The 12,064-nt window shown below is 42.3% G+C and overlaps 1 protein-coding gene across 1 annotated transcript in view; it reads left to right on the top strand.

The window, feature by feature from the left end:
• Nucleotides 1-3,122, top strand: part of LOC138979364 (protein kinase C gamma type-like) — a 34,347-nt gene extending 31,225 nt beyond the window's left edge. Inside the window, exons 13-14 of the mRNA XM_070352072.1 lie at nt 1,687-1,942; nt 2,298-3,122. Of these exons, the coding sequence (XP_070208173.1) occupies nt 1,687-1,942; nt 2,298-2,423 (382 nt within the window). The 3' untranslated portion in view covers nt 2,424-3,122. The remainder of the gene's footprint in view (nt 1-1,686; nt 1,943-2,297) is intronic.
• The last annotated feature ends 8,942 nt before the right edge of the window (nt 3,123-12,064 follow it).

The raw sequence follows: 12,064 nt of genomic DNA, 5'->3' as shown, positions 1-12,064 counted from the left end.
TCAGCCCTATCTTTTCAACCTCGTAGCCCCGGATAGTCATAAATAGACCACAGCTTTAACGATAAAATGAAAAAAATTACAAACTTCCAGGATTTGTTGACCTCTAGAAGAAAAACACCCTCGTTTCGATTCCCCCTCGATGTTAAAATATTTAGTCAAAACTTGACTAAATATAACAAGTCGCGTAAGGCGAAATTACTACATTTGGTCAAGCTGTGGAACTCACAGAATGAAACTGAACGTAGTCCGCCGCTAGTGCAAAAGGCAGTGAAAGTGACGAGCCTGTTTGGCGCGGTAGCGATTGCGCTGTGCTTTACTGTACCTCTCTTCGTTTTAACTTTCTGAGCGTGTTTTTAATCCAAACATATCATATCTATATGTTTTTGGAATCAGGAACCGACAAGGAATAAGATGAAATAGTTTTTAAAACGATTTCGAAAATTTAATTTTGATCATAATTTTTATATTTTTAATTTTCAGAGCTTGGTTTAAACAAGTTTATTCAATAAATTCCATTGGTACTATTACCGCATACATGAAATAAGGAACATGGAGCACAACAAGCTAGGCTTATGAGCGTACTCTTAAAAGCATTTTCAGAGTTTGTTTTTAATCCAAGTATAACATATGTATATGTTTTTGGAATCACAAAATGACGAAAAATAAGATGAAATTGTTTTTGGATCGTTTAATAAAAAAATAATTTTAATTAGAAGTTTCCGATTTTTAATGACCAAACTCACTCATTAGTTTTTAAGCCACCAAGCTGAAATGCAATACCAAACCCCGGCCTTCGTCGAAGATTGCTTTGCCAAAATTTCAATCAATTTAATTGAAAAATGAGGGTGTGACAGTGCCGCCTCAACTTTTACAAAAAGCCGGATATGACGTCATCAAAGGTATTTATCGAAAAAATGAAAAAAACGTCCGGGGATATCATACCCAGGAACTCTCATGTCAAATTTCATAAAGATCGGCCCAGTAGTTTAGTCTGAATCGCTCTACACACACACACACAGACACACACACACACACACACACACACACACACACACACATACACCACGACCCTCGTCTCGATTCCCCCCTCTATGTTAAAACATTTAGTCAAAACTTGACTAAATGTAAAAAGTCTGGTTGATCGTCGTCAAATTTCAAGAGCACACTGAGAGACCAAGTTTGGGTCAATCATGACTCGAAATTATCATTGTCTTGAAATGTTGATGGAGATAGAATAGCAGATAATTTATTTCTGATTCATATTACTTACGACGAAGGTGAGTCGTATGAGCAGTGGCTTGTCCTGTCTTGTTTTGAAGCTGGGAAGCTGGTTTTGTTTCACCGAGTTTTGTTTCTACGCTCAGTAGTTTTGTCTCTTAAAGGACGATAATTAACTTCCTTTTAGATGAATTCCTCCTTTTAACATTATTCTGTTACTCAATTTGGTATGAAAAGTTGGGCTAATTTCACTCATTGTGATGCAAATAAACACCATGGTCATCATTGCCTGTCTTCACAGGCCGGGATGAGAAAAGGTATGCCAATCGTCTAGTATTCTCGCGTATCGCCTAGCTGGCGCAAAATCGTTTCAAAGAGGCTCTCGCGTACTCCCTGATCAATCCTCTAAGCGTCTGGCCTTTTCTAGCTTGGCTCGCCTGAGAAAAACGGACGTCTTCTGTGTTTCAGCAAGTTCTCTCGTCACAGCAACATGAGGGCGGTCGCTGCGCGGAGTACAGGGTCCATCCCCGTAATCATGATGGAAGATCCCCAAGTCAACTGTTGTCATCGCTGCTGGTCGGACTGCTCCACCTCCATGGGCAACGCCTGCAGGAACCAGGCCGTGACGTGCAAAGCCCTCTTCTGCGGGCTGGAGAACGTCAAGCCCCCCGTGTTCAAAAAGCGGCCCAGCGTCGTGGCCTACGCCCTGTCTGACAGCATGGACGTGAGTGTTGCTGATTCAGTGGTTGGGGTGATTGGTGTGCGGGTGTGTAGGGGACCAGGAGGTAGGTGTGTGTGTGTGTGTGTGTTGATGTGTATGTGTGTGTGGTGTGTGTGTGTGTGTGTAGTGTGTAGTGTGTGTGTGTGTGTGTGTGTATGTGTGCAAAAATGGCAGACAAAAAGGGCAAAAAAGGGCGCGCGCAAGAGATAGATCAAAAGGGAGAGACAGATAGACGGACAGAGACAGAGTGTGTGTTTATCTCGGTCTGTGTCTATCTGTTTCTGCGTTTGAAAAAAAATATACACTATTTTCATGTGCCAGTACTTACACAAACTAGCATTATGATCTTCTGTCTCAGGAGGAAAACCACAGGCAGTTCCTGATCACCGGACAGGCAATGTCAGCGCACTGGTCTCACAGCAACCTGACGGCCTCCAGGACTGCAGCGCCGGTCGACGAGACACTTGTCAAAGACGCACAGTAGCACGCTGGTCAACATTGTTCAGGGGAGACTTTGACCAGCGCACAATACAAGCCAGTCGTTTTATTAAACAGATTTTGGATTCCTTTTTCGGGAACGCAGAAGAAGGAGAAGATTCCTTTTTTGAGCAAGCTTGTCTTAGTTGTTAGAACGTTCCGGTGGGTATCGTTCACAGTCTTTTTGTAAAACATATTTGGAGTCCTTCTTGAGCAAGCTTGTCTTAGTTGTTAGAACGTTCCGGTGGGTATCATTCACAGTCTTTTTGTAAAACATATTTTGGAGTCCTTCTTGAGCAAGCTTGTCTTATTTGTTAGAACGTTCCGGAGGGTATCATTCACGGTCTTTTTTATTTTTTATTCTTCTGGAACGCAGAAGAAGAAGGAGATCCTTTTTGAGCAAGCTTGTCTTATCTAATGCCTATTAGAACGTTCCGGAGAGTATCATTCTCTGTCGCTCTATTTTTGTTTCGCCTCATTTTCGTTTTACCCCGAAATTGCGAGTGTTGTAGCAAAGCGTTGGAAAGAAGCAAGCTGACCAACGTTGTTCGGAAGATACCAGCTTACAAGCCTGTACTCGCTATTACTTTGTAACGTTCCGGGGTGTATCACCCCATTTGCTTTTCACCCTATTTCCGTTACGCTTGAAAATTGCGAGTATTGCGGCGAAGAGACGAAAAGATTGGGCCCAGTGAATACGTATTAATCAATCACTGTTGCTCCATTTCCGTTTCGCCTCGAAGTTGTTAGAGTTGAGACGAAGAAGTAAAGAAGATAGGGCAAAGAGGTGACAATGTCGATGCCAAAGGTTAAACCCACAGGGGTCCAAAATGGCTCAAATTTTTGGAGCAAAAAGAAAGGGGGGGGGGGGGAGCCTTCCGGTGCCACTTCGATTTCGATGCCGTTTTTGCATGACAGCGTGAGATGAGTTTCTTGAATGGAAGTCTTAGAAAGAGAGTGTCGGATGAGTTTCTTCAATGCGGAGTTTAGCAAGAATGTGTGGTATGAGTTTCTTAGGTGTAGTAATTTGCGAGAAAGTGTGAGGTGCGTCTTAGGCGTAGTTTCAAATGAGCCTGTGCTTGAAGTATTTGCATGATCAGGGCAAAAAGTGTCGTCCCTCATGTAAGAGATTTGAAATAAAGAAGATCCGTAGTTATCCTTATTAATCTCCTTCCAGATTCTTTATATGTGCACACACACACACACAGTCAATCATCTGACTCCCGCTCAGAAGTTTAGGAAAGCAGAGAGAAGATTAGAAGAATTTGTAGTCTTTCACCAACTCATTCTTTCCAAACAATTGCCAATGGTTTAATTAGAACATACAAATTGGTTTGTTTCTGACATAGCAAATATCAACTCATTCCTCAAATTCTCAAATCTTTTCTTGCTTACAATAATCAATTCATGACCTTTTGAAACTCATTCATTCATTGTCCACGACCTTGTGAAACTCACTCATTCATTGTCAACGTCAGAACATATTTACAAGGACAAGAAAGCAAATAAACAAAACATAACTTTTACGTTATGTAGAGGTGACGATGTAGCTAGCCTTCAACCTTACGGCCTCCATCGCACCCTCGCCACACTGGCACCACCCCGCACAAGTCAGACTGGGGCGGCCTGTTACAAAATATAACACCCTACTGTAACAACTAACAATATTCAAAAACACACCAACCGAGCACAAGAAAATTATACGATTCCGAAATTATTCAAGTACACAAGTCATGTCCGCGCATACAAAAGAAATGTTCAAGTTCACACAAAACTAGCAAAGTACCTCATCTTCCAATATGGCGGCACCCATACAAAAGTCCAAGTCATCCCGGCAATGTTTCCCGGTTCCAAGGTTGACATCAAAAGCAAGAGCAGGTTTCTCATCCGAGAGCCCAGGTCGAATGACTTTCAATTGTCAGGCAGTTTACAATCACAACTCACAAAATCAGGCGGTTGCGATTATAACGTGAACAACTCGCACAGTTGTAAATTCACGTGCCGCGAACCCAGTTTGACCGTCCGTAGCTAACCATGGAATTTTACTGAACTGTTAAAAGTTTCCACTCTCAAAGTTAAACCACTCCTGACAACCTCTTTGTATTACAAAAAGCACTAGTTATATCCCTTCAACTATAAACACCATAACCGCCATTCATTACATCACCCCTTTCCCCGATTAAAAAAAAATGTGAACCCAAAATGAACATTTTTTTTTCAAAAACTGTACAAGTATAAGTATTCCAGTAACAAGAAAAAATTTTAAATACATAAAAAAATACATAAATAGATTAATAAATAATCAAAGCATAAGGAAAACATTTATTAAATACTCTGTCCGTTCCCAAAGAGTGCAATCAGTTTACAACCAAAAGACAGTGCCATCCACCAAAAAAGTGACGAAAGCCACGAGGCTGTCCTTAAACATGAGCAACAATGGCAAGCATAATAAACCACATTTACGCCGCCGTGTAGATAATCACCCACTGTGTTAATCCACAATAGTTATACTCATGGACATTCAGCAATTTTCGCCTATTACTGAATGCAATAACATTGACGTTCTTGGTACCAAAGATCGCCAACAAAGTTTGAGTAGCCCCCGCTAAACTCAATACAGTAAACCTCGACTACAACACAAAATGGTACTAGCATCAAAAATATCCAAACAAATTTTTCCAGCCAGATTAAATAAATAATCACAATGTGACAAAAAAAACAAGAACAAAATTAAATTAGTTCTTAATACATACACAGCATATCAACACTCACAGCACAAAAAGTATTGTCCTTGTTGATTGCAGAAAGTCTTTTCACTGTCCTTTCAACCATCATGTTCCATTCACTTCGTCAAGCGTGACAACACATCAGCCTCAAAATTCCTGACTCCAGGAATTGGCACTACTGTGAATGAATACTCTTGGAGAGACAGAGCCCATCGCAACAGTCGGCCGTTGGCAGTTTTGGACTGTCGTAAGTACGTCAACGGTCTGTGATCAGTCTCAACAAAGAAATGTGAGCCAAACAAATAGCGATGGAATTTGTCAACTGCCCACACCAACGCTAGGCACTCTCTCTCCACAGTAGAGTATCTGGTTTCTCTTTCCAGCAGTTTCCTGCTGGCATACAGAACTGGATGAAGGACGTCGTCATCATCAGGCTGCATCAGGGCTGCTCCAATCCCCGTGGAGGATGCATCCGACCGCACTGTGAACGGCCTGGAAAAGTCTGGCAATCTCACCAGTGGTTCAGACGACAAAATTTCTTTGACCCTGTCAAAAGCCATCTGACACTCTTTTGACCAACGAACTTTGTTTGGTTGGTTCTTCTTTGTGAGTTCTACCAGGGGGGACACAATAGACGCGAAGCTTGGGACATAGCGCCTATAGAAACTGATGAGCCCTACCAATGACCGGACTTGTTTCTTTGTGGTTGGGACAGAGACATTCAAGATTTTGGACACTTTGGAGGGAACTGGACGCATGCTACCCTCCCCAACTATGTGACCCAAAAACTCAATAGAGTCAAACCCTGCCTCTACTTTCGACGGTCTCACAGTCAACCCATGTTTTCCCAGTTCTGTCAACAGTCCGTCAAGTGCCTCTAGATGCTCACACCAGTCTTCTGTGGCTACAAGTACGTCATCAAAGAAATGAACAGATTTGAACCTATCCAGATCCAACATCTTCATCATCCTCGCGAAAGTACTTGGTGCTGTACTCATTCCGAACGGCATCTTCTTGAACTGATATAGACCTTGAGGGGTACGAAAAGCCGTTTTTGCTCGATCAGACTCTGCCATCGGAATTTGCCAATAGCCCTTAGCCAGATCAATCTTCGTGAAATGCTGCCTGCCCTGCAATGAAGCAAACAGAACTTCCGGATCCGGTATTGGCTCAGCGTCAAACTCCGTAATCTTATTGAGGTGTCTGAAATCGATGCAAAAACGAGTACTTCCGTCCTTCTTCTTGACTAGAACAATAGGAGACGAGAACGGAGAAATAGACGGCTCTATTACGTCTAGATCTAACATCTTCTTCACTTCTTCTTCAACCACCTTCTGAGACTCAAATGGTAACGGATACTGTTTCACATTGACCACAGCACCTTCAGGAATCCTCACCACATGCTGCACTAGGTCACAAGTACCAGGCAAATCCGTCATTTTGTCCTGATGCTTCTGAAACACCGCCTGCACTTTTTGTTTTGCCTGCATAGACAAGTCTGGACTATAGACCACATCATCTACATTCTCAGTCTGAACTGTGGGAACTGACTGTAGTTTGACTTTCTGAATGTCTACCTCCTCTACTGCACTGGACCCACTGATCACTCCCAATGTGGCAACAACTGGGTTCTGACCAACAAACGACACCACACAACCAGACGACTCTTCCGATTTTCCTTGGCCAACTTTCTCGAACAGATCATGCAACGTTTTGTCATCCATTTGCATTTTGGACAGTTTCTCAGCATTAATATCAAGTTGGGGAACTTTAGCGGTCAACAGCGGTCTAAAAGGACGTTCTTCTCTAGCTTTTTGACCTCTTGTCTGGACTGCGCTAGTAACCTCGACACATCCAAATGTACATCCCTGTATTCTACCCAAAATGACGTCACATACTGGATTGTCGATCACACATGCCTCAACACTTCCAGAAAAGTATGGTGTATCCAGACTCACCATCGCAATGGGTAACCGAACCAAATCCCCACTGAACTGTCTACACACCTGTACCTTCCCAGTAAACTGATCATCTCTCACTAGGGACTTCCTGACCCCAACCGTGGAACACCCACTATCCAACATGACCGTGACCTCACTACCATTTAAGGTACCTTCACATGTCTGAATAGACTCGGGAAGTTCATCACTACCTGAAAATCCTACTGACGCCACAGACTGCTCGTCTTCACTACAGCTGGACTCTTCAACAGTGACAACGGATACTGAAGCAGTATGCATTTTTTTGGGACAATCTGCCAACTTGTGCGAAGTATCTTGACACCACCAACACTTCCTCTGATAGTTCTGACCACCTCTACCTCTACCAGCTTGACTAGCACCTCTGCCACCCTTATTATCAGGAGAGCTTTGTTCTGTCGGTGGGTTTGAGTCAGCCTGACTATTCTTCTTAGAAAACCTGTGACCACCTCGACCACCTGACCCTGAATGACCTCCTCTCCCACTTGGAATACCGACATTAGCCAACAGAGGATCACTAGAACCTTTTGCTGCTAGGTTTTGACTAGGATGTGCTTCCCTGTATCTTTCAGCTGCGTCTATCATGGTTTGAGCAGTAGTATGCTTGTCTTCTTTCAGAAAAGTAACCAGAGACGACGCACAACTAGACAGAATCTGCTCTCTGAGCACCAAGTCACAGAGCAAAGCGAAATCTGTGCCAACTCCAGCCATATCTGTCCATCTAGTAAAAAATCTTCTCATGCGGGAGAAAAAGACATGCATGGTTTCACCAGATTCAGGTTTGCATGAGCGAAACTGCGTTCTGAAACCTTCTTCAGTACATTTGAATCTCTTCAACAAATGCGCTGACAGTTTGGCATAGTCATTAGTATCTTCTACTGGTAACTCTTGAAAATAATTCAGAGCACGACCTCTGAGTAGAGTAGGCAAAATCAAAGCCTTCTCATCATTTGACCACTTCAAGCTAGCTGCGTGCTTATCGAAGCGATACAGATAACTCTCAATGTCATCTGATTTATCATCAAAATAGGGAATCTTGGGACGATTGGCCAATTTATTCCTGCTTGCTTTTTCAACCAACTCGTCTGCTCGCAACTTTGCCTCCCTGTTCGCCTTTTCTTCTTCAATATCGAGACGACGATTTTCAATCTTAGCTTGTTCAGCTAACTCTCTCTCTTTAATCTTAGCTTGTTCAGCTAACTCTCTCTCTTTAAGCTCACGTGCAGCAGCGAGTTCTTTTTCTTGACGAAGATTTTCAATCTTAGCTTGTTCAGCTAACTCTCTCTCTTTAAGCTCACGTGCAGCAGCGAGTTCTTTTTCTTGAAGAGCAATATCATTTTCTCTTTTCAACAAAGCTTCTCTTCTTGCTGCTCTTTCCTCACGCAAACTATCTTCCACATACTTGTTCAGTGATGCACCATCCTTTCCTAAGGCTTCACCCTCCACCTTAAACTGCGCTATCAAAGCTTGAACCTCTTCTTGAGATGCCATCGTGAACAAACCGCTATCACTTAAGCAAACTATGACTATCCACTACATAGAATGCTAGAGGGCAACACCAAGACTTAGCTTTGACTAACGTGAACACAATAGTCCACTAAACTTTAGAATTTACCTGACTTCCTCAAGTGCAGTACTAAAGTGACACAGTCTAGGAAACCGATCAACCGAACTACAAGGGGAAACAATCAATACATTTGAAACTAGGCTCCGCTCAAAAACTTGGCCTAGAAACTAGACATACTCCCATTCCCATACACTTATGAATCAAGGCATTGCTGACCCACAATTATTTACAAACGGTGTACACGTAAAAGGGAAAAATGATGTGTCATGTATTATTCACTTGTAGGTAAAACTAACCTACAGGGCGCTTCATGTAAAGTAGGGGGAAAAAAGAACCTACTCACAAGCAAGAACCAACACTCAGAGAGACAAATTATTCTCAAAAATATATAGAATGTTAACTTGAGTGTCAGATAAGCAAATGACAAATGACTCACTCCTGTCCAAAATATGTCGTTCAGTCAGGCACAGGATGCATCCGTCCACAGACCAAGGAGCTCCCTTTACAGGCAGATGACAAGGATGTCCATCCTCCAGACTGCATGCATCAGCATCTGCGCAAAACCAAACAACACTTCAGCACTACAAGTCAATAATATAAAATAAGCCTAACTGCACTCAAGGGAACGCACAAAAAAAAAATTAATCTTCAAAAATTTTCCAATTAATACAACCGCAAGCTCGCCAATGTAAGAGATTTGAAATAAAGAAGATCCGTAGTTATCCTTATTAATCTCCTTCCAGATTCTTTATATGTGCACACACACACACACAGTCAATCATCTGACTCCCGCTCAGAAGTTTAGGAAAGCAGAGAGAAGATTAGAAGAATTTGTAGTCTTTCACCAACTCATTCTTTCCAAACAATTGCCAATGGTTTAATTAGAACATACAAATTGGTTTGTTTCTGACATAGCAAATATCAACTCATTCCTCAAATTCTCAAATCTTTTCTTGCTTACAATAATCAATTCATGACCTTTTGAAACTCATTCATTCATTGTCCACGACCTTGTGAAACTCACTCATTCATTGTCAACGTCAGAACATATTTACAAGGACAAGAAAGCAAATAAACAAAACATAACTTTTACGTTATGTAGAGGTGACGATGTAGCTAGCCTTCAACCTTACGGCCTCCATCGCACCCTCGCCACACTGGCACCACCCCGCACAAGTCAGACTGGGGCGGCCTGTTACAAAATATAACACCCTACTGTAACAACTAACAATATTCAAAAACACACCAACCGAGCACAAGAAAATTATACGATTCCGAAATTATTCAAGTACACAAGTCATGTCCGCGCATACAAAAGAAATGTTCAAGTTCACACAAAACTAGCAAAGTACCTCATCTTCCAATATGGCGGCACCCATACAAAAGTCCAAGTCATCCCGGCAATGTTTCCCGGTTCCAAGGTTGACATCAAAAGCAAGAGCAGGTTTCTCATCCGAGAGCCCAGGTCGAATGACTTTCAATTGTCAGGCAGTTTACAATCACAACTCACAAAATCAGGCGGTTGCGATTATAACGTGAACAACTCGCACAGTTGTAAATTCACGTGCCGCGAACCCAGTTTGACCGTCCGTAGCTAACCATGGAATTTTACTGAACTGTTAAAAGTTTCCACTCTCAAAGTTAAACCACTCCTGACAACCTCTTTGTATTACAAAAAGCACTAGTTATATCCCTTCAACTATAAACACCATAACCGCCATTCATTACACCTCAGAATTCTGTGATCTGCGTGATGTAGCCAAGTTCAAGTCAGTAAATCCATTCAGTTAGTAATTATAGTGCTGCACGTGCAGACTCACCTTATTGTTGTGGTTGTAGTTATGGTTGTGGTAGTGGTGGTGATGGTTGTTTTTGGCGCTTTTTGCTTTCATAACTTAAGTTTGGCGTACCGTATTGTGGAAGTTCAATGTCAAGCGTTCAGTTACTGTGCTTTTTCCCCACTAGATGTGTTATATTTATAAACATGCAGACGTGCAAATCCCCCAAACATGGGTGTTTGTGCACAAATTGACATTTGTTATTGAAGTTGTTCCGTTTGTTTTCCTTTGGATGTTTATGTTTTAGAAACGATTTATGTTTATGGTTGCGATATAACCGCAGCGTTAATAAGTGATTATTGATGTTAATAAAGCAGTGTGCCATACTTATTATTAAACTCCAAAAGCGATGTGCTCACTTTCTGTCGGAAATCCCTGTTGTGCATCAACACATCATCATGCAATGCACCAGCAAACCGTCACAGATACATTACCACCCAGAAACACACTGACACACACAGACATACTCTGTCATACACCCCCACACACGGCACACACACACCGTCGTGGCCGCTTACACATGCGGACACATCTTGTTATGATCTGACCATAAACTTGAATTATCGAGCGCGTGTGTTAGTTAATTTGTAGGAATCAACAAGCACTAGAACATGAAACCAGAAAGAATGGTAAAGGAAATGCCGGGACTATCAATGAGTCGGCAATGTCCAGCTCAAAACACTGACTGAATACACTGACCGACTTCAGTAACACACTTCCTCGTCAGTGCAAATGGTGTCTTTTGGGGCAAATATCACTGTTGGTGACATGTTGCTGCACGGTACTCTCCATTTGAAAAACAACCACACACGCACGTACACACTCACACACACACACACACACACACATCATAAGGAAGACACTGAGTACGGTCCAGTTTAAGTTCTGGTAATATTCTGGTAACAACTTTTTTTTTTAAACCTTCATTTTCTTGATCTTTTTTGAAGCGGCTAGATGTTTGAAAATTTACATGCTTTTAGGGTTTGGTCATTTCTGAACCTGATCCAAGTCACACTGCTTGTTCTCAGCATAGACCTATATTATAGAGGTCCCTGTTCTCAGCACAGTAAACAGAAGTCAGAGTCAAGAGAGGGTCAAGCTCAGACGGGCCAATACTTGCAGTAGGAATTTAACATTTTCTTGGATGTTTATGGAGCTAGAAAGCCAAATAATTTAACGACTAAGACGAGTGAGAGTCGTATGAGCATTCGCTTTTCCTGTTGCCTAATTGTCTGTTGCCGCTGAAATCTTTGTCGATTATTCGGTCACAGCAGCGAGGTCACACTAGGAGAGGCCATGCATGCAGTAACTTCAAGTATATTTATTCAGAAAGCAAAAAACGAGAACAGATATTATGTCAGAGGGACTGGCTACACTACTCTCCAGTACACTGTACACTACTGCACCTATCAGCACAACGCACATTCCTCGTGAGGGGGTGGGGAAACTTGAGTGCATTTGTGCAAAACACGTGGCCGTGCACCCGGAAGTAAACAAGAGTGAGCACGATATACACCAATCACGCAACGGCAAACCCT

The sequence above is a fragment of the Littorina saxatilis genome, linkage group LG1 (assembly GCF_037325665.1).
Source record: "Littorina saxatilis isolate snail1 linkage group LG1, US_GU_Lsax_2.0, whole genome shotgun sequence".
NCBI classification, from domain to species: Eukaryota; Metazoa; Mollusca; class Gastropoda; order Littorinimorpha; family Littorinidae; genus Littorina; species Littorina saxatilis.
The sequence above is the reverse complement of the archived record's forward strand: the minus strand, read 5'-3'. Positions and strand labels throughout refer to the sequence as shown.